General features: G+C 30.7%; 2 protein-coding genes across 2 annotated transcripts in view; both read right to left on the reverse strand.

Annotated features, from left to right (window-relative positions):
- Window positions 1-403: 403 nt before the first annotated feature.
- Window positions 404-1714, reverse strand: LOC119578817 (DNA repair protein RAD50-like; the record flags this gene model as incomplete). Its single annotated transcript, XM_037926450.1, is given in 2 exon segments — window positions 404-532; window positions 1596-1714. Coding segments are annotated over 2 exon segments (239 nt in total), but the record flags the coding sequence as incomplete, so codon positions are not given.
- A 5764-nt stretch (window positions 1715-7478) lies between these two features.
- Window positions 7479-22500, reverse strand: part of LOC119578819 (DNA repair protein RAD50-like) — a gene marked incomplete at its 3' end in the record, with an annotated part of 16745 nt that continues 1723 nt past the window's right edge. Inside the window, 18 exon segments of the mRNA XM_037926451.1 lie at window positions 7479-7604; window positions 7851-8024; window positions 8240-8446; window positions 8789-8989; window positions 9113-9282; window positions 9799-10004; window positions 10340-10488; window positions 11686-11820; window positions 12340-12428; window positions 13436-13556; window positions 13740-13833; window positions 14330-14496; window positions 14755-14959; window positions 16579-16735; window positions 20141-20312; window positions 20890-21044; window positions 21733-21945; window positions 22209-22321. Coding sequence (XP_037782379.1) covers window positions 7479-7604; window positions 7851-8024; window positions 8240-8446; window positions 8789-8989; window positions 9113-9282; window positions 9799-10004; window positions 10340-10488; window positions 11686-11820; window positions 12340-12428; window positions 13436-13556; window positions 13740-13833; window positions 14330-14496; window positions 14755-14959; window positions 16579-16735; window positions 20141-20312; window positions 20890-21044; window positions 21733-21945; window positions 22209-22321 — 2854 coding nt within the window.

Consider the following 22500-nt stretch of genomic DNA (forward strand, 5'->3'; position numbering starts at 1 on the left):
TAAAAATATATATATATAAAAATTATTATACTATTAATATAAATTATATTATAATTATATATATAATTTTTATAAAATTTATTATATAATATGATATATACATGTGTGGGGGAGTATGTGGGTGTGGGTGCATGTGTGTGAGTGTGTGTGCATGTGTTGCTTACCAGCACCTTATAAGGGGTTAGTATCCTTGTTATTTTACTGTTACATGAAAGTTTGGTGCAATACTATTCTTTTTACAATGACTCCTATCACTAACTAAACATTCTCATCATTATATCAGGAAAGGAAAGACATTATGCTCCCACAAGTAAAAAAAAAAAAAAAAAAAAAAAAAAAAAAATAATAATAATAATAATAATAATAATAATAATAATAATAATAATAATTTTTATGCACTTACCTGTCATTCCTTTCAACTAGGGAGAAATAATCAGTGTAATCAGGATGACCAAGCTTTTCCAGGAATTCTTGGTCGTGTGTAATTATAATCAACTGCAGATTTTCTTGGCTTGCCCTCTTATTTACAATGCTGAAAGATAAATACATTGTGTTCTATAAAGAAATGTTAAAACAAGTTACAAAGGGGGATAACATTTATGTTTTTATGGGTATCTGGATTTCAGAAAACCCTATAGTTCAACATTCATTCTCTGGTGTCTATTTAAAAACAAAACTTTTATGATCTTGTAGTCTCTTAACAGTGTGCTAGTGAGAAGACTATACTCTTCTTACTGCATACCAGTGAAATTAAGGGTAATTTTTTGTCAACAAAAAATCTAAAAATTGTAAGGAAGAAGACTACTACAGCAAACAAAAGGATAAATTAATAGGTTAATCCAATGCTGCTGGGAAAATGCTGAGTATACATTCTGTCTCTGTCTCTGTCTCTCTCTCTCTCTCTCTCTCTCTCTCTCTCTCTCTCTCTCTCTCTCTCTCTCTCTCTCTCTCTCTCTCTCTCTCTCTCTCTCTCTCTCCTCTCTCTCTCTCTCTCTCTCTCTCTCTCTCTCTCTCTCTCTGTGTGTGTGTGTGTGTGTGTGTGTGTGTGTGTGTGTGTGTGTGTGTGTGTGTGTGTGTGTGTGTGTGTGTGTGTGTGTGTGTGTGTGTGCACATAGATGGCTCTGCTAGTGTTCAGCCACAAAGGAGTTCATTAGTAGACATTGTGACTTTTCTTGATTTCACCTTTCCTTGAATTGGCTAGAAAAATGTCTTTTTAATAATGCTATCAATATCGATGGTGTTATTTTGATTATAGACATTATAATTACTATAATATTATAAACATTAGTAACAGCAAAATAAGATAACATAAAATAAAATATTTTCGTAAATCAAGGAAAAGGGTAAATGGGCGAGACAGGTAGTACTCATAATTGGCTCATTGGTGACTCAGTACAAGTGTAGCCATCTATGTGTAAAAATACATATTAAAGTAAACTCACAGCTGGTATGGTATGTACGTACACGCCATGCTCGTCAACATTTGGTTAATTCAAAAAACTGAAGTAAAATACACATTTACAAGAAAAAAATAATTAATTAAATTAATTTTCCATAACAAGATTGTTCCAACTCTGTACAATAATCACACTTACTCTAACAGAGCAAAGGCAAGAGCCTCAATATTTTCACGATCCAAGTTTGTGGTTGGTTCATCAAGGGCCAAGATGCCACAGTTAGTGCTGAATGTTTCTGCAAGTGCCATCCTGAAAAAGGATAAAACATATGATAAGTGCAAATACAATCTATGAATTATGGTTTATAATGATCTTAATTTTTATCAGTGTTTGGTGGGGTGTGTGGTGTGTGGGGGGTGGGGTGTGTGTGTGTTGGTGTGTGTGTTGTGTGGGTGTGTGTGTGGGGTGGGTGGTGTGTGTGTGTGTGTGTGTGGTGTGGTGTTCTATTATTTAATTATATATAAAATATTTATATATAATATATATATTATTTTAATTTTAATTATATAATATAAAATATATTATTTATAATATAAAAAATAATATAATTTTATATTAATATATATTTTTTATAATATATTAAAAAATTTTCATTTAAAAAAAAATAAATATTTTTATAATATTATATAAATTATTTATATAATATATATATATATATTAAATATTATTAAAATAAAATATATTTATATTTTATATTTTTATTTATTTATTATTATATTATTTTATTTTAAAATTTATTTTTTTATGTTATTATAAAATTTTATTTATTGTTTAAATTATTAATAATATTTATATTTATAATTAAAATTTAATATATTATATATCTTATATTTAAAAATAATATTTATAAATATATTATATAATATTATTATTTATATATAATTATAATATTTTAAAATTTATATATATTTTATTAAATTTTTTATTTATTATTATATATATAAAATTATTTTTTATTTATATATGTGATATTTATATTTTTTTTAATTTTTTTGTTTATATATATATATTAATATAGTTAATTAATATTATATTAAAATTTTTTATTTATTTTTATAATTTTTTTATTTATAAAATTATATTTTGTTTATGATATATTTTATATATTTTATTTTAAAAATATATAGTATATATATTATATAAATATTATATATATATATATAATTTTATATTATATATATATAATATATTATTTATATATATAAAAATTATATATATATACATATATATATATACTATATATATATATACAAATATATATTATATAAAATTAAAAAATTATTTATAAAAATTTATTTTATATTAAATATCTATTTTATTTTTTTTTTTATTTTATTATATTTTATATTTTTTAATATTATTATATTATATATATATATATATTTTTTAATATTAAAATTTTAATTTATATTAAAAAAATTTTTATATTATTATTAATATTATATTTTATTAATTAATTTTTTTATTTTTTAAATTTTTTTAAAAATATGAAATATATATTTATATTATATTTTTTTATATTTTAAAATTTTATTTATTTTTCTTAAATTTTATTAATTAAAAAAATTTTTATATATAAATTTAATAATAATTTTAAAATTATATTTTAAAATTAAATTATTTTTAAAAATTTTATTTAAATTTTTTAAAAAATTTTTTGGGGTTTGGAAAATTATATTTATATATTTTTTAATTAAAAAAGTTTTTTTAAAATTATTTTTATTTTTATTTTTTTTTTTTTTAAAAAATTGTAAAATTATAATTTTGGGGTTATTATAAATAAGTATTATAAATTTTATTAATTTTATATAAATATTTATTTTATATATTTATATTAATATATATATATAAAAAAATAAAAAATTTTAAAAATTTTAATATTTCTTTTTTAATTTAATTTATATAATATATTAAAATTTTTTTATAATTTTTTTTAAAATATTTTTATTATTTAAATAATTATATTTTTTAATAATTTAATATTTTTTTTAATATATTTTTTTTTAAAAAAAAATTTTTTAATATTATTAAAAATTTTTATTTTTTTAAAAATTTTTAAATTTGTTTTTAAATTTTTTATTTTTTAAAAATATTTTCTTTTTTTTTAATTTTTTTTTTTTAAATTAAAAAAAATTAAAAATTTTTGGGGATATAATTTAATTTATAAATCAATAAAAATATTTAAATATAAAAAAATTTTATAGAAAATTATTTTATAATATTTTTTTTTAAAAATTAAAATATTTTATATATATTCTATTATTATATATATATTTATAAAATTTAAATAAAATATATATATATATATTATAAATATAAAATTTTATAAAAAAATTTTTTATATATTTTATAAAAATTTTATTTTTTTTTTTATTTTAATATTTTTTTTAAAATATTTTTTTTTTATATTATTATATTTATATTATTATTTATATTATTTTTTTAAATTTCTTTCCTTTTAAATTTTTTTTTATTTTTTTTTTATTTAAATTTATTTCTTTTTAATTTTTTTTAAAATTTATTTTATTATATTTTTTTTTTTTATTTTTTTATATCTATATATATTTTTTTTTTAAAATTATTATATTTTTATAAATTAATATATTTAATTGTTTATTTTAATATAATATTTTTAAAATTTTTTAAAATATTTAATTATTATATATATTTTATTATATATATTATAATTATTTTATTATATTATAAATTATTAATTTTTATTATTTTTTTTAAAATTTTTTAAATATTTATATATAGGGGGTAAAAATTTCCTTTTTTCCCGGGGGAAACATACTTTTTTTTTTTGGGCCCCGGGGCTATACAATCAAAATTCCCTTTACAAAACAAACGGGGGCCTATCAACCTGTATATATTTTTATATTATTTTAATATTATTATTTTTTTTTTAATATTTATATTTATTTAATTTTTAAAATTATTGGGTTATATTTTTTTTAAAATTATTTTTTTATTTATTTTATAATTTTTTTTTTTTATTTTTTTTATATATAAAATATTTTTTTATTTTAATTTTTAGTATTTTATATTTATATTTTTTTATTGTTTTTGTTTTATTTTTTTTAAATTAATATATTTTTATTATTATTTAAATATATTTTTTTATTATAGAATTAAAAAAAAGGGGATTTTGATTTATTTTTTATAATTTATATATATTTTAAAAATATATTTTTAATTTTTGTTTTTTTAACAACCCTTATTAAAAAATAAGAAAAATTTTTTTTTTTTTTTAAAACCCCCCTTTTTTAAAACCCTTACATAAAAAACCCCTTTTTCCCTTTTTTCCTTTAAAAAAAATTTCTCCATTACTACAATATTAAAAATTTAAAAATTTTATTTTATATTATTTATATTTTTTTATTTTTATTATTTTTTTTTATTATATAATGAATTATTTTTAAATAATATATTATTCTTATTTTTATATATTTTAACATTTAAAATTTTTCCCATCTTAAACCCATATAATACATAATATTTTTTGGGGAAATGGGTATATAAATATTTTTTTAATAAATAAATAATTTTAAAAATTTTTTTATGTAATATTTTAAATATATAATATATTTAAATTAAATAAAAATTTTAATATATTATATATTTTATTTTTAATAATTTATTATTATTTATATATTATTATATTAAAAATTTATATTATTATTATTATATTTTATTATTTTTTTTTGTATCTTTTATATATCTTTTAAAATTTTTATTTTTTAAAAAATTTTTTAAAATATTTATATTGTATATTTTTATATTTATTTTATATTTTTTATTTTATTTTTGTATTATTTTTTTTTTATTTATTTTTTATATTTTTTTTATTTTTATTTTTAAAAAAAAATTTTTTAAATTTTAAATTTTTTTTTTTTTTTTTTTTTTTTTTTTTTTTTTTTTTTTTATTTTTTTTTATTTTTTTTTTTTTTTTTAAAAAAAAATTTATTTTATTTATTTTTTTTAAATTTTAAATTTAAATTTTTTATTTTTTTTCCCTTTTTTTTTTTTTCTTTAATTATTCCCCTTTTTTTTCCCAATTTCCCTTTTTGTTTTTTCCCCCCCCCCTTTTTTCCTTTCCCTCCCCCTTTCCCTTTTCCCCCCCCCCGGGCCCTTTTTTTTCCCTCGTCATCCCTCCCCCCCTTTGTGGACTTTGCCCCCCCTCTTTTTTTTTCTTTGGGGTTTTTCCTTTTTTCCCCCCCCCAACTCCTTCTGGACCCCCCAGTTCCCCAAAACTGTTTTTCCCCCCCTGTTTTTTTCCGGCCCCCCCCTTGGGGGGGTTTATTTTCCCTTTTCCCCTTTTGGTTTGGGCTTTTTACTCGGGGAGGGGCCCTTTTCCCCCCCCTTTTTCTTCTTTTTTTGAAAACCCCCCCCTTGTCCCCCCCCCCGTTGGGTTTTTTGTTTTAAATTGACCCCCCAAACCCCCGTTGTATTTTTGGGTTTTTTTTTTCCCCTTGTGTAAAGCAAGATTTTTGCCCGGACAAACTTGGCTTCCCAAATTTTTCCTTTTTCCTCCCCTTTTTTTTGGGGCTCGTTTTTGCATGAAAAATATTTTTTAAAAAACCCTAAAAAAGAAGAAAAGGGGGGAAAAAAAAAAGAAAAGAAAAAAAGAGAAGGAAAGGGAAAGGGGAAAAAAAAAAGAAAAGAAAAAGGGAAAAAGGAAGGGAAAGGGAAAATTTAAAAAAGAAAAAAAAAGAAGAAAGAAAGAAAGGGAAAAAAGAAAAAGAAAAAAGAAAGAAAGAAAAAAAAGAAAGAAAAAAAGAAAGAAAGAAAGAAAAAAAAAAGAAAAAGGGAAGAGAATGGGGAAAGAAAAGGGAGGGGAAAGGAAGGGGAAAAATTAAAAAGGAAAAAAAGGGGAGAAAAAAGAGAAGAGAACAAGAGAAGAGAAAAGAAGAAAAAAAAAAAAAAAAAGGGGGGAAAGGGGAGGGGGGGGAAAGGGAAAAGGAAGGGAAATAAAAAGGGGAAGGAAGGAAAAAGGGGAAAAAAAAGGGGGAAAAAAGAGGGGAAGGGGAAAGGGAGGGGGGGGAGGAAAAAGGGGAAAAGGGGAAAAGGGGGAAGGAAGGGGGAAAAGGGGAAAGAAAAAAGGAAGGAAAGGGAAAGGGAAAAGGAAAAAAGGGGAAAAGGGAAAAGAGGGGGGAAGGAAAAAAAGGGGGGGGGAAAAAGGGGGAAAAAAAGGAAAAAAAAAAAAATACCAAAAACAAATTAAAATTTTTTTGGGGGGGAAAAAACCCCAAACCTGGAGGGAGGGAAAAAAAAATTCTTTTAAAAGTTTAACGAAAATTTATAATTGTTAAATTTGGCTCCTATCGGGTGGAACTATTAGGCTTTTTAAAATGTTTATTTTTTTAGAATCCGAAATCGTGATGAAATTAAAAAGTTAAAAAAAAAATTTTAATAAATTAATTTTTAAAAAAATGATTCCAATGGTGAATGGGTAAAAAGGTAAAAAAAATTACAAAAATTTTTTTTTTTTTTTTGGGGGGGGGGTTTTTTTTGGGGGTGTTTTTGTGTTTTGTTGGGGGTGGTGGGGGTTTTTTTTTTGGTTTTTTTGGGGTGTTTTGGTGTGTGTGTGTGTGTGTGTGTGTGTGTGTGTGTGTGTGTGTGTGTGTGTGTGTGTGTGTGTGTGTAAATATTTATAAACATTAATATATACATATACACATATATACATATACATGTACATATATATATTTGTGTATATATAGTTTTTCTTTTCTTTTCTCTTTTTTTTTTTTTAATACTTCAAAATGTTTTACTATACTTCTTAGAGCATGGGCACTATCCACGGGCACCAAATAATGGGTCTAACAGTGTATAATAGGAATGTAGGCCACATCTATTCAAACAATTTTTATGATCATAAATTGGCATACAATTAAACTGCTTATTTCTTTATAATAATTATACAACTATGAAAACACACATATCTCAAGGCAGTTATTTATGAAGTACATTAAGGGAAACCAGAAAAAAATTATTTTTCTCTATTAATTTTTGCCATACCTTCATTTCCACAAACTTCTGCTTATAATTCTTTTCAGCATCTCGAATCTCCTTTCTTCTCAGCTCACTTTCCAGTGTCTGAATACTTTTGTTGACCTCTTGTAGACGTCCATCCAGAATGCCTCCCTTGAAAAGAGGAAATTTGGTAATCAGGCATGTAGTTAATATAATGAAGAATATAATATTCAGTGACCTCAATTTCTGTGTCTCAGGTTAGGCCTAATCAGGATCATTACATTAGGAAAGAGAAGGTAATATATATTGTGAAGTAGAAAGAATATTTTGCTTGACTAATGAACAGATATTGAGAAAATTATGTCAATAAATATGACAAGGAAATGCAAATAATAAAATTGAAGGTGTGCTTCTTACTTGATTGTCTATTCTACTAGACTTCTGCAGGAGTTCTGTCTTTTCATCTATGAGCTTGTCATAGTCAAAACCCCTTATACGTTCCTCCAAATTTCTAATCGCTTTCTGCACCCGCTTTGCTTCTGTCTCCTTCTCACGGATTTTCTTTTCATCATCCAAGTTACGTTTCCTTTGCTACAGAGAAAGGAGAGAGAGGGGGAAACTTGGAAAAATCACAACAGTATGCATAAATAAGGATATCATAAGCAATTGCCCGTTCTGCCCTAATCAAATATCCAGCCCCCTCACTCCCCCAAATAAGCAGAATTAGAAGATGAAACATTAAAGATAATCATCATAATAAAATAAACGATCATGAGCTAAAACCTAAAAAACATCCCCCCCAATACCTTCTGATTGGCAAGCTGCTTCTCAATATCACGGTTTTGTTCATCAACAGTCTTCTTTTGTGCCTCCAGGCTTGAGGCAGCCTCCTGGAGAGTAGAAACCTTCTCACGAATTTCCTTCAGCTGGTTTTCTTCCCTTCTTGAAATATAAGCACTGATATTCTTGTGTAAATCATTTGCCCTCCTGTGTGTCTCGAGGATTGTGCTCACCTATTAATCAAATGGAGAAGTTAAGAGCTGTTGAAGTACAGCCTGAGACTGAAAGTAAGGAAAGATTTTCCCTTAAAGAGACCCATTTCTTATACATGATGGCAACTATAAAATCACTATCAAACATGATATAAAAAAGGTAACAAAACTGACAGAGTGTGTTAATCATCTATCAGATACTATAAAAATAACATAATTAATGCATAAAATAAGGAAGCATGTATTAGAGATATACTGGAGATGAGTGGTCTATGAGTAGGGCATCTATTAACTGACTCTACCTGGAAAAAGACGAGAACAGAAAATAAAAACCAATCATCCAGAACATATTAAATAACATGCCTTATTATTCTGGGTGTCAATCCAAGAGTCTTTTTCCTCCATGAGCTTTGTCTTCTCGGAAGTTTTGGTCGTTATCTGGAACTTAAAGGGGGCTATATCCACTTGAGCCTTTTCTATGTCCTCTGTGAGCTTGTTGCGTTCCTCATCTAGTTTAGAAATGTCTTCCTTCAGTTTCTCTGTTTCCTGAAGCTTGGTCTTCAACTAAAATGATAATAACATCCAATGAGTTTACAAACATTGAATGGCATCAAGACTTTGAAAAGTATTCATTCCAGAATACAAACCACATATTCAAAATAGCAACACTAAAGTTTGTTTGCTAACCTCAAGTTCCTGGGTGGAAAGTCTCAATTTGCGGTCTTTAAGTCCTTGAAGACGATCCTTGTGTTCCTGAAGCCGTTCTTGCAATTCTTCAACTTTGGCCTGCAACTTGCGAAGTTTATCTTCCAGTTCACTCTGTCGAGTCACTGCCTCTTCCATGGTCATTCCTCCATCTGTGAAACACATCCCATAAGAAGCAACAACAATCAAGAGCAACAACACCATACAATAACATACTTATGAGTGACACCTCTCATAACAGTGTTACCCTGGGTACATATAACACAGGTAGCATCACTTCCATTTAGGCTGTTGAACCCAAAAAAGAAATTTATTTTTTGCCATGCATATTCTGATGGCTGGTAATTGTAAAGAACTCTTCCTTATCATAAAAAAAAGAGAATCTTGGTATTATTTCTGGTAGTTATGACAATATCAAGTAAATTATACATATAATTATATATCTAGCTATATCTTACTTCTCACTGTGCACACTCTTTGGCTGAACACGATGATGTCACTAAGTCCATTCCTTTTTTGACTCTGTCAATCTGTGCAATATAAAAACTTAATATCTGTAATGAATGAAAGTGAAAAGGCTGTCTTAGCTCAGCAGTTGCCAACTAGCATTTTCTTCATCTATATGGAGTGGTGCTGCCTATGTTAAAGTACCTTGGTGCTACCTTTACCTGAGCTTCCCAAAGTTGCCTGGAGATCATCAATTTGAATCTTAAGCTGTTTAACCTTTCTCAAATTGTTTTCAATTGTGATCACATCTGGTTGGATCTGTCGAGCCATTTCCTCATCTCCCTGTGTCATGTCCAGCATTTCTTTCTGGGATTCCAGTTCTGAGTCTACTTTAGCCAACTCTTTCATCTCCTCTTCAATCTGAGCTCTGAAGAAGGTGGTATATTAATGAAGTACCATTGTAATGTAATAATGCTGGAAGTCTTATTCTGTGAAATCAAGGATTATTCATAATTTTAATATATTGAAAAATGGGCAATTATACAAATGAAGTCATCTTCTCTTTAAATTTATAACAATTTAATAAGCAAATTCTCAGTGCAATAAATGTTTCCAGATAAATTTGACCAATAAGCTTTTGCAATCTTTGGCTTCATTTTTGGCATGCTTCTTTCCTTCATTAATGCTTTACATATTAAGTTTAAATAGATTTGCAGACATGTAATGAAAGCAGTGCTAAGAACTCTGCTAACCAGAACATACCTGATCTTGTCTAGTTCCACTTTGGCACTGTTTGCCAGGTTTCTCTGGGGTTTAAGCTGTATTATCTGGTCATGGACCTTCTCTTGTTTATCAAGTTTTACTTTGACCTCTTCTAATTTACCTGGAATACTAATCACCTTTCCTTCAAGCTGAAACAAAAGAAAAACTATGTCTTTACATATGCAAATAATTTCATAATATTCTATATGCATACACTAATACACTGCCCAAATATGAAGAACAGCATGGTGGTTGTAGCAATTGCTTTATACTTCTCCAAATGTCAAAAGTAGAGATAACTGCTTACCAATGTGCCATCATTTTAACCCCTTAGAAGTGCAAACCCTTTAGCTTGTTTGTTTTTCCAGCCGCAAAAATCATTTTTCATGGTTTACTAAGGCAAATTTTGGTTGCATACATTTTAAGAGAAAAACTTTACACATCTTAAGTACAAGTCTCAGTAGAGTGAAAAGCTGAAAAAGCTATCACAATTATCTTTCAAGTTTCAATGAAAATGAGGATAAACTGCCTATGAATATGGAATTAAAACACATCAAAAAATAATTATCATCTAAAACAATAAAATGCTTATTTAAATATATATATAATTATAGCCATTAATATAATAAATGGACAATGATGTACAAGGTGCTATCTCTGATATGTAATTGTATTGTGGGTGAAGGGGGAATAGGGGGATCTATATGTAACAAATGATATATCCAATATTGCAAGTTTATTCAATCATACAGAGAATCCAATATCAAATGCTATGTAATTTTTAAATTGGTTAGGAGGAAAAGATCTAGGATTTGGCTCGATGAAATATGTGACACAGCTCAACAATCATAGGTGTAGTTGAATGGAACTTACCAAACAGTCGATATAATAATATCGACAGGGCTTCCATGATCACAGTGGATGAGACTGAGCAATTATTATTATTTTTTTTTTTTTCAATTAGCTACATCTATGACAAAAAGGTCTTTAAGGATTAAAAAATAAGATTGTAGTCTTTTCAGCACTGACAAGACAAGTTTCAGTGGAATTTGTATCTTTCTGCATGCAGTTTGGTCATGGACCTATTATAATTATGTGCCTACAATGAACTAAAACTAATTGGATTTCTTAAGGTATCTATCCACAGTACAAGCAGTGAACTTGCTCTAGTGTGTGAAATAATCAGCTGTTCTTTTGTTTGGCAAAGCCCTCTAATGGATTAAAATAACTGTTCTAAATAATAGAGAAAGAAGATACATGCCCGCTATGTCCTAAGCTGAGCAGAGGACAGAACATCATACAAGCCTGGAACACTTTATATTACAAATCTGTACAACCACACACACCTCCTCAATAAGTTGATTGACTTCATCTTTTGATGGGAAGTCTCTGTGACAGAGAGGACAGCAGTCTCTCTGACGGAGCTTGGCAGTGAAACGATTTAAAACAGTGATGGAACTGGAGAGATCTCCTCGTTCACGCTGTAAATGTAGAGTACATTTTAAACATAAAACAGTTGTACTGATTTTCAATTAGTATATTCAAAATAAAAGAATGAAAGTTGAATTACAAAAAATAATATATAAAATAAAATATAAGGAATTCTAAGAATGATAATCACACTGACTGGAACAGGAATGATATAAACATTACAAAAGAACCAGTAAACAATATCAACAATCAACACTTCACACATTTCCATCAAACCAAAACTGCAATCAATCTTAAAATAAAACACAAATTTCTGAATCTCAATATCTACAAATAATCATCAATCATTGATTCTTAGTAAAAGGTTCTACATCAGCTTCATAAAAAGTATTTAATAATTTACCTAATACATTGCTGATTAATAATCTAATAATGCCTTACATAATATATGACTGATAACTGACCTCATAACTTGCAGGGCAAGTGATGTAATACTGAACTCATTAACAGCAGAAAAAATTAATATTAAGGTAATATATGAAATTACACTTCAACAACTTTTTTCTTACTGTAAGATTGTCCTTCACTTCCTTTGACTTTTCAAGGGCCTCATCTAGATTCATACCATCACAGATGTTGTCTATTTTGCTCTCCAGTTCTAGAAATAAGAGTTTATTAGTGCTAAAGGGAATATAATAACTAATAGTAATTTCTCTATGCTCTTAACACAATTATTTCTTCAAGTTCATAGCATGGTAATTACACATATGCTATTGAAAAATTAAAGAACAGAGCGAAAGAGGAATTGCAAGGAAATGTAAGAGGAGGCAGTAAAACGCTAAAATAAAGTTTAATCTAATGCAGTTAAATCTAACACAGTCATAATTATATATAAGTCAAAGCAAAGAAAAAAAGGGGGCTAACACAGTCAAATGGAAGAGGGGGAGGGGATGGGGAGGGGGAAAAGGGAGGGGATGAGGAAGGGGAAGGGATCGGGGTAAGGATGGGGATGTAGATGTAGATGTGGAAGGGGGAGGGGATGAGGAAGGGGAAGGGATTGGGGTAAGGATGTGGATGTGGATGTGGATGGGATTGAGGAAGGAGGAGGAGGAGGAGGAGGAGGAGGAGGAGGAGGGAGGAGGAGGAGGAGGAGGAGGAGGAGGAGGAGGAGGAGGAGGAGGAGGAGGAGGAGGAGGAGGAGGCAGAGGAGGAGGGGAGGAGGAGAGGAGGAAGGAGGAGGAGGAGGCGAGGAGGAGGGAGAGAGGAGGCAGAGGAGAGGAGGAGGAGGCAGAGGAGGGGGAGGAGGAGGAGGAGGAGGAAGGAGAGAGAGAGAGAGGAAGAGGAGGAAGAGGAGAAGGAGGAAGAGGAAGAGGAAGAGGAGAGGAAGAGGAAGGGAAGAGGAAGAGAAAGAGGAAGAGGAAGAGGAAGAGAAGAGGAAGAGAGCAGAGAGAGAGAAAGGGGAAGAGAGAAAGAGGGAAAGGAGAAGAAGGAAGAAGAAGAGAAATGAGACGAAGAAAGAACATGAGAAAAAGGAAGAAGAAATGGAGAAGAAAGAAGAAGAAGAAGAAGAAGAAGAAGAAGAAGAAGAAGAAGAAGAAGAAGAAGAAGAAGAAGAAAGAAGAAGAAAAAAACTCCTGTACCATCCTCAACTCCTGTTATACATACCTCTGATTTCCTGTTCTTTACGACTCTGCTGTTGTTTCTGTCCTTTTATGCTCATGGACAATTGGGTTCTACGCTTATTCAGTCCTTCAATTTCTTGTCGAAGTTCAGTAACACGCCTTCGCTGAAAAAGGAAGTATGGATGCATAAACAAATTTCATCTGAATTTGTCATTACTTGCAATCATCCTTTACTAGAGAAGATCTTAGCAATACTAAATCCAGCTATCTTAAACAAGTCAACTAAATACATAAAAACAATAAAAAAAATATATATAATGATAATTTTTTTTCCTTTTTTTACTTACAAGACTATCTGCACAAGCATCAACTTTATTCTTAATGTTGTCATCAGGAATAGCTTCTAGGAGATGCTCAAACTCATCAGCATGCTTGCGCTTCCTGAATATGGTAGAAATCATCAAATATTTTACAAAAAAAATTATCATCATCATCACCATCACATTACTGATAATAGTAATAATGACATTGATAATTATAATGATAATGATAATAATGAAAATGAAAATGATGGCAATAATGAGGACAATAACAATAACATAACTATAACAAATTTTTAAAAATAAAGCATTAAAGGTTCAATACACAAGTCAAGACAGGTATATTAAATGAATTTCATATTCCAAAGAACCAGCCTGTGATAAAGAGGAAGTAATTTGCGAAACTTAGATGAGTAGTACAAAGGTAAAGAATACTCCTGCTCCCCCCTTCCCTCATTAGACATGTCTACTCTAAGAAAATAATGTAACCAATCTGAGAGATTGGACAGCCAGTTCAAGGATCAGGTCTGAGTCGGAGTAGTGGATCCCATGCCTAAAACAATAATTCTAACAACACAGTTACAGATGAGAGGCTATAGGGAGTGGGTCATACTTACAAAAATTCAATTTTATTTTCTAACTCCTTCTTTTCCTTCATATGGATGTCATACTGAGATCGAGCATTAGCCTGGCGGTTCATCTTTGCCACTACCCTTTTGATTTCATCAACCTCATGCTCTCCTTCTCGTTTGTTCTTTTTAGCCGTTTCTATCTCTGCAGTAAGCTGGACAATAAACACAAATTAAACACTGGATGTTTACAGACATCTTCCCCATCTTAACTTATATCTAGGTCATATTGTGAAGTTATAATTTCAATTCTATATTTCACTTATATTTTTACAATACAAAATTGTGCATAAATAACCAAAAAAGTGCATCTAAACCATTACTATCATTTCCATTAGGAAAAAGAATACATTAACACACATATAGTATCAAAAATATAGACAAAAAAAAAATAAAATACTCTTCTCACTAACCTCAGTCAAATTGACTTTTGATTCTTCCTTAGCAATCATATCTTCTACCTGGGTGAGCTCCACCTTCAGCGAGTCTAAATCCATGTCTGACAAATCACTCTCATTACGCATTAACGTCTGCTTGAGCTGGCGGATCTTCTTGCCTGTTTCATCTAACTGCTTTCCTTTAGTCTTAATGTCATGGTCCAGGGCAGCTTCAGAGGTTCTGTATTTGGTTTGGATTAAAGTGAAATTTAGTTATAAGAATAATAAAGGTTTACAATATTCAAATGATACATCTAAACAATGAAGTGACAATGCTTCTTGGACACTTTGGAGACCAAGAGTTACTCTGAACACCAAACAAATGTTTCTTAACACATGCATTTTAGCCTGTTGACATGCATCTTTTTACTACAATGATCTGGTCTATGCAACAGATTAGTTATTCTAACCCTTGTAATATATCTACAATTTGTAACAGAAAGCTCAATTCAGGATCATTTTACAGGAAAAGAAATGCCCTTTATACTGAAAGAATTAAAGGAAAAGTAGATGAAAAATATCATTATTTCCTATCAACTAGTTTGTTTCAGATGATTTAAAAACCCATGTTGTTCGTGTATGGGACACTTGCCCACAAGCGGTAACTTTGAATGTGTCATCCTGAGATTCTCTTATCTAATGGTTTCTTCCTCACTCACCCATGCATGCATGCACACACACGCACACAAAGTTGAAAGGAAAGATTCAATGTAGCCTCAAGTTCATTTCATGGTAAACTAAGGTACATGATTGGTGGAAAGAGGGATGATGAGTGGAAATATAGAATTTCTAGGGCAATATACAGTCTAAAAAATTTAATGGAATACAGGGATCACTCAGCAGCAACTAAGATAAAATGGAATTATGATGCCAACATTGGCATCACAGCATATTTCACTGGCACTTCATAACACTGAAACTGACAAATACTAAGTTAACCGAAAGTGTTAGAATAAGCATAATATTTGTATCATGAAAATGATGTCATAATACTATGAAGTCAGATTTTTCCCACGTTAATAACCAATAACAAACCAAAATATACACTTTTAAGTTACGAATATGAATATAAAATCTTGTAGATAATGATATTAACTTAAAATTATAGGAGAATTCATAAATAAAGGGGATGTGTTCATATATATAAGAATACAACCCAAACAGCATCAGCTTCTTATTTTCCTGAATAAAGCAAGGCCATATAACAATAAAAAAATGATAACAACAATCAGCACATTATCAGCCCATTTAATCCAGAAGCTCCACTACCATCGAATGGCCCAAAATATGGGAATTAGGCTTAACTGAGTGACCAATCTGACTGGCTTGTAGGCTAGGCACATACGAATACTAATTTGTGGTGACAAAATTCTGTGCCTCCCCTTTGGAGGAATAGGATCCTGAGCATGAAAATAGTGTCCTCCCTGAAGCCAGTGTTCTTCCAGTCATGGCTCACACATGGTACATTCCACACACATTATCAATGGAAATAATGCAAAATTCCCTTCCTAAATGAATGTAATCACCCTCCAATAGCTTTGTGCACTCACAGTGAGTCATTCCTGTCACCCTGGCCTTCAGCTACAATGCTTACATTGGCAAGTTCACATCACCCTGGGACACAGCCAAATTTTCCTATGACAACATATTCACTTCACCCGCTCCTCAAACCAAATTTTTCCATGACGTGATGGTCACGTTTTCTGGATTCTTGGAGTTAACAAAAGTAATATCATGTAAAAGAAAGACAAAACTAAACATCTACTCAGACCTCTCCTTCAGCTTGGCATCAGTTCTAACCTTAATCCATCAATCTCCTTCTGCACAGCTTGTTCTTTTCTTTCATACTCCTCTTTCTTCTCTGCAATCTTCTTGCGTTCCTCTTCAACAACCTTGAGGAGTTTGGACAAAAGAGACTGAGCTTGTTGTTCGCTGAAGTCTTCAACACCCATAAATTCTGGAAAAATAAAAGACATTCTTTAACACAATCGGCATGGATTGCAAGAATACATGCCATGCCCACTGTAATAAAAAGTTTCATCATTGTATTTACACACAGATGGCTCTACAAGTGCTTAGTCACCAAGGACAGTTATTAGTCCTACTTATCTCACCTGTTTATCCTTTTCCTTGATTTTTGGGAAGTTTCTTTTGTATTATTTCATTGCCTTTAATGTTACCAAGATTTTAATAACAATTTAATAATCATAATGTCAGTAACAATATCAATAGTATTAAGAAGAAAATATATTTTCCCGCAATGTTAAGGAATGAGGAAATCAGGAGTAGTCACTAGGGGCTACTATAGCCTTCTTGCTGGCTGAGCATATGTGGAGCCATCTGTATGTAACAAAATTCACAAAAATATAGGGGACAGTACATAAATCCGTAGTCATTGGATTAAGGGGACCATCCCTAAGATGATAAGGTCAACCTAGATGTAATTGAGTTAAGAGTACTTGTACATGCCTGGCAAATCTCCCATGGGAATATTATATCCTATCTTTATTCCTGTCTTGGGGTAAACAATGCAAAACTGCAAACTGCTGGCAAACTGCTGGTCCTCTATTGTAGCCATTACCCTAACAATAGTATCAGTTCCTAACAGTTATGTGCATGTTTACATGGATGTATACATGTCTGTATATGAGAATGCAAGTAATATGTATGCATATGTGTGTATCTGTATATATTTGTATGTGTATATATTCATGCAAGTACGAATGTATGTGTATATATTCATGCAAGTACGAATGTATGTGTATTAAGTTCAACTTTATGAATATTTGATATAATATACATGAAGCAAGATTGCATACTGATTAATTTATACCTGAAAAATATAAAAAATAGTAATGTTTGGAAATAAGTTGTGTTAATGTTTTTCTAATATAATGAAATAATTACCCTGACTTTTTGGTCATTATGCACTGAAAAGTAGATCTATATACTCTTTTTATACATAACATACCTATGCTGGATGAAATATGAATTATCAAAAATAAGAACAAAAAGATTCCAGGCTTCAAATGAAGGTTTCTCAAAAAATATTTTTTCATCAAAAAGGAAAGCCTTTGATTTTTTTTCTTTTCTTTTTGGAAAGAACTAGTTAATACCTCAGAAGTCATTTTCCAATTTTTAAACTTTTTGTGAATTTCTCAATATTTTATTTTTTCACTAAAAATGCTATTGAAAAATTAGAAAACAACTGTTCCAAGGAACTGACAGGCTCTTTCAGACATAACAAAGATCTGAAATCAGCATGGACTGTGGAAATTCCCCACGGCCTACAAAAAATTCTACATTATTATATAGCTCAAAATATGTGCATCTTCAGCCTCTGCAACACCAAAAGAATTACTGTGATTTCTCAAGTGGTTATTTTTTAACAGTTTTTTATTCAAAATTCTTGCCATCTCTTGGAACAGTTCCCTTACCTAACTGGTGCAATATTATATTCAAGGGCTTTGTGGGTATTTCTTGAGCTTTTTAAAACATCTGTAATGTTACTTGTAAAACTGTTCCAGCAAACAGAAAACAGCAACTTGTGTGGATGACATTATGCACTCCTTGAGAGGATTATCTTTAAAAATCAGTAAACACCATAATGTTTTCTAAAATACAGTGCTATCCTCAGTTTTAATCTTTTACTCTTCCTTTAACAAAACAAGCAACCTTAATTCCTTTTTTCATTGCTTCATCACCATTACCAAAATTACTATTCCCTGTTTCTTAGAAGTCTGGCATGAAGATTATAGCAGTCAGGTAAAATCTAATCAGGACACGCAACTGGGCCAACTTCAAACAGAGGAAATGCTCACCAAAAGAACCACATAAGACAAAAATAAGAGAAAGCCCACCTGGCAACCTGTCAGATCCACTGCTGCATGATAAGGAAAAACAATCTTCTCTCTTCCACATAGGTGTGTGGGTACTGTACTGACTCTGCTATTCTGTGGTTTTGCTGCACTCTTGTTTGTTTTTTTCTGTGCCCATTCCTTGACAAGGTAGGATGGGTTGTGTTTTCCCTTGTTTTGTGTTCTTTCACCTTCTCCCTGCACTTTTCTCCTTTTGTGCCCCCTTTTATTCTCTCCTGTCAACTCAATGAGGAAGGGAGGGTGGTTGTATATGGGAGTGAGTTTCCCTCTCTCTCACTGCATGTGTTTCACTGGCTCCTGATCTTATATCTCGCCTTTTTTTTTCTTTTCTTTTTTACTGCATTGCTGCCTTCATCTAAGGTTAGGAGGATGTGCTTTCTAAGCCGTTGCTGAAGGTAGAAGTACAGCCAGGAAACACAGGAAGTGTGAGTATCTATGTATTCAGAGAGAGGGAGGGAGGGAGGGAGGGAATTGGGGTTGCTGTAGCTTTAGTTCCTGCTTCTTTTCACCCCATCTGGACTTATTTCTCTCCTTTCTGTTAGTACATGCTTCAGCATCTTTCATTTTGTTATGCCCTTTCCCTTTAGTATCTGCTGTTCACCTGCCTCTAATCACCTGGACAAGAATATGGTAAAGAAATATGTGTTTTCTCCCATCCTCTATTTCAATAAGCCTGCCCCTTCATTAGAGCCCAAGTATGCCCTCTATAGTTGTCTCTTCCTGAAAAGCAACTACACCAGCCAACCTTTGGGATTCCAGTAGTCCACAAGCCTGACTGACACTGAGGAAAAGCAGACAGCACTGGTGGTGATGAGGCAAACATTAAACATCCTATCACTCTCTGGACCAATAGTTCATGCTGAGCTGCTACCACTTGTACTTTGGCCAACAACTCCCCATTGTAAGCAGTTATTTCCAATTCACATAACTATACTGAACTATTTTGGCAGTAAAGCCTATGCAACAAGTCAGTTGATCATGGCACTACACTGTAGCCTGGCTCTAATATGTTTTTGTTTACTCCTGTGTTGTTCCCTTTTTTTCCAGTTTTTAACTAACCTTCATACTAGATCTCAAGAAACTAGAAAATTAGTAATTTTACAAATAGGAAAGGCTTCCTTTGGATGTGAAGATAGTCCTCCTCCTTTATTTTGCTGATTTTCGTAATCTCACAACACTTAAAGCTGATGGGTGGGTTTCTCCATTTTTTTTGTCTTTCCTGGTTCGTGAATGTGCCCTACAAATGCTATTAGATTTCCGTATATGAACCCATTTGATTGGTATCACTTTCACACAATTCATCTTGGACAGAAAAATAGTTTTTCACACATCACACATCATTGTTGTAACAGGTAGCTACACCAAAACAATTAAACATTTACAATAAAACAATGTCACACATTTCCAAATCTCTTAAGATTTTCACAATATGCTGACTTGTGAAAACCTTGACCCTCCTTTTTAATGAAAACTAGCATATTCACCTGCAAAGGAAAATTCCTTGGTAATGCTTGACATCCGTCTGTTTCGTTCCTTCAGGTAATCCTGCTGTGTTTTGTAAGCTGCCTCATATTCTCCTCGAAGTCTTTCTGTCCTAGACATCTCAGCTTGATTCTTCTCCTTCTCTCTCTGAATGCTTTGCATCCGAGACATTACCTTCAAGTGAATATGGGAGCAACATTGTAATCAGTAAAATACAAAGAAGAAGAAGAAGAAGAAGAAGAAGAAGAAGAAGAAGAAGAAGAAGAAGAAGAAGAAGAAGAAGAAGAAGAAGAAGAAGAAGAAGAAGAAGAAGAAGAAGAAGAAGAAGAAGAAGAAGAAGAAGACTTACCACATAGGGTAAATAAAGGAGCACTTCATCCCAATAAAAAGTATGTAATATACATAAATAACATACTTTTCACATTGTAAAGCATATGATAAATTGATTGTATTCCATCATTATAGAGTTACTAATAAAAATACAAGTATTGTACTTTATTATTATGAAGAAAGAGTACTTTGTCAAAGCAGTTAACACAAAAATAATATTTTTCTACTATGAAGATTGATGGCACAAGCAAAAACAGTACTTTGACATTAAGAGTCATTTCCAAATACAAAATGTTGCTTACTGAATGCTTTCCCTCATCTCTGGTCTCCTTACTCTTTTCCAGAAATAATTCACCCTTTCAATAATTACCCTCCTTCAATAATCACCCTCCTTCCAACTTCACATTAAGTCCCCCCCTACCTTCTCCTGTTCCTCTTCCATGTTCTCTAAGTTCCTTTGAAAATCCTGTATCATGCGGTGCAGCTCCTCGTCTGAACAGTCCAATTGTTCCAAAAGGGTCGCCCGCAGGTCTGCCTGGCTCTGCCTTAGGGCTTCAAGTTTATGCTTCTCTCCAACTAAGAGGGAAAAGAAAAGTATGCTTAAAAAAAAGGGTTGGGTTTGCTTGTTATCTGTGATATCTACTGTCATGTAAATTTTTATTAGCATTATTGGAAATATCTACTAAAGAAACTACAAAGCATTTAGAAAAGAAATTTCACTCTGGCATGTGGATAACACCCCAACATTTTCATCTCAAAGCACCATATGATTCTGCTCACAAAAATAACTTACTACATAACCATGTCCTTCCACAGGGCAATGAAATTTATTGGAGAACCTTTAGAGAAATTTTCCTTTCCTATCTTAGTATGATTGTATCTCCTGGCATTCATATGAATGAAATCATCTAACAATTAAACATGGCAAAGTATTTGTAGATCTATCAATAGAAAAGATAAGAAAGGAAAGGTAATAAACATTAGGATATTATTGATATTAAATTTATTAAGTTAAGGATAAAGAAACACACAAATAAAGAAAAGGAGAGAAAATATGAAAAGTGACTTTTGAATATACAAATATGTTCTTACTCACGTTCTAGAGCATTTTTTCTGCAAGGGGCTTTGTAAGGGATAAAAAGAACCACATAGGAAACAAACCCAAATGAAAATATTTAAAATGCATGTCTGGCTCTTAAGAGGTATACTGCTGGATAAGGAGTGAACTTCTGAGGCATGTTCTACTTTAACAGAGAAAACTTACTCAGCTCTCCATTCAAACGGCCAACATTCTCTTCCAAGTCACAGATTTCCTTCAGACGTTCTCGAATTGGCTCCAGTTCTTCCTTCAGTTTACTCTTTTGAACCTTAATTTTATTTTGCTGCTCACAAGATGCCTTCAAGTCATCACGCTTTCGGTTTGCCTCATCTCGCCACTTCCTGAGGCCGTCAATGACTTCATGCATGTTTTTCACCTCTGGAATGTTCAGGCTTTAGTTAACATTCTTTTTATTGTTCAGTAATATTAATGTTAACTCTTCAAATATTGATTACTTCTAATTTGTTAAGCAAGATATATCGTCATCAAAGTATATAATACATATGTGCTAAAATAATTCCCAAAGAAATCAAAATCAACAGTTAAAAGAACCACACACTACTTTTTATCTTATCATATTTGGAAACCACATACATGTTTGCTACAGGCAAGCATTTTCAAAGAATAAATGAGTTACTTACTTGTTTTCATTTCCGCACGTAGCTTACGTATCGTATCAAGACATTTGATGTATTTAGTGGCATTGAATATGGCATCAAATTTTTCTTTCACCTTCTTACCTTCATCTAGAGGCCTGTGCAAGTATAAAATATTAGGTCTTCCTTAATTTCAGTATCTGACTGTGTAATAAAGGATTTTTTCGTGTATTCTACCTATATGACATCATTTTGTGGAAAAATATATATATATACAACTCTTTGATAAAGCATTTTCAGATATGTCATTACAAAAATTTGTTTTTTCCAAAAAGAA

The sequence above is a fragment of the Penaeus monodon genome, chromosome 11 (genome assembly GCF_015228065.2).
Source record: "Penaeus monodon isolate SGIC_2016 chromosome 11, NSTDA_Pmon_1, whole genome shotgun sequence".
Lineage (NCBI taxonomy): Eukaryota > Metazoa > Arthropoda > Malacostraca > Decapoda > Penaeidae > Penaeus > Penaeus monodon.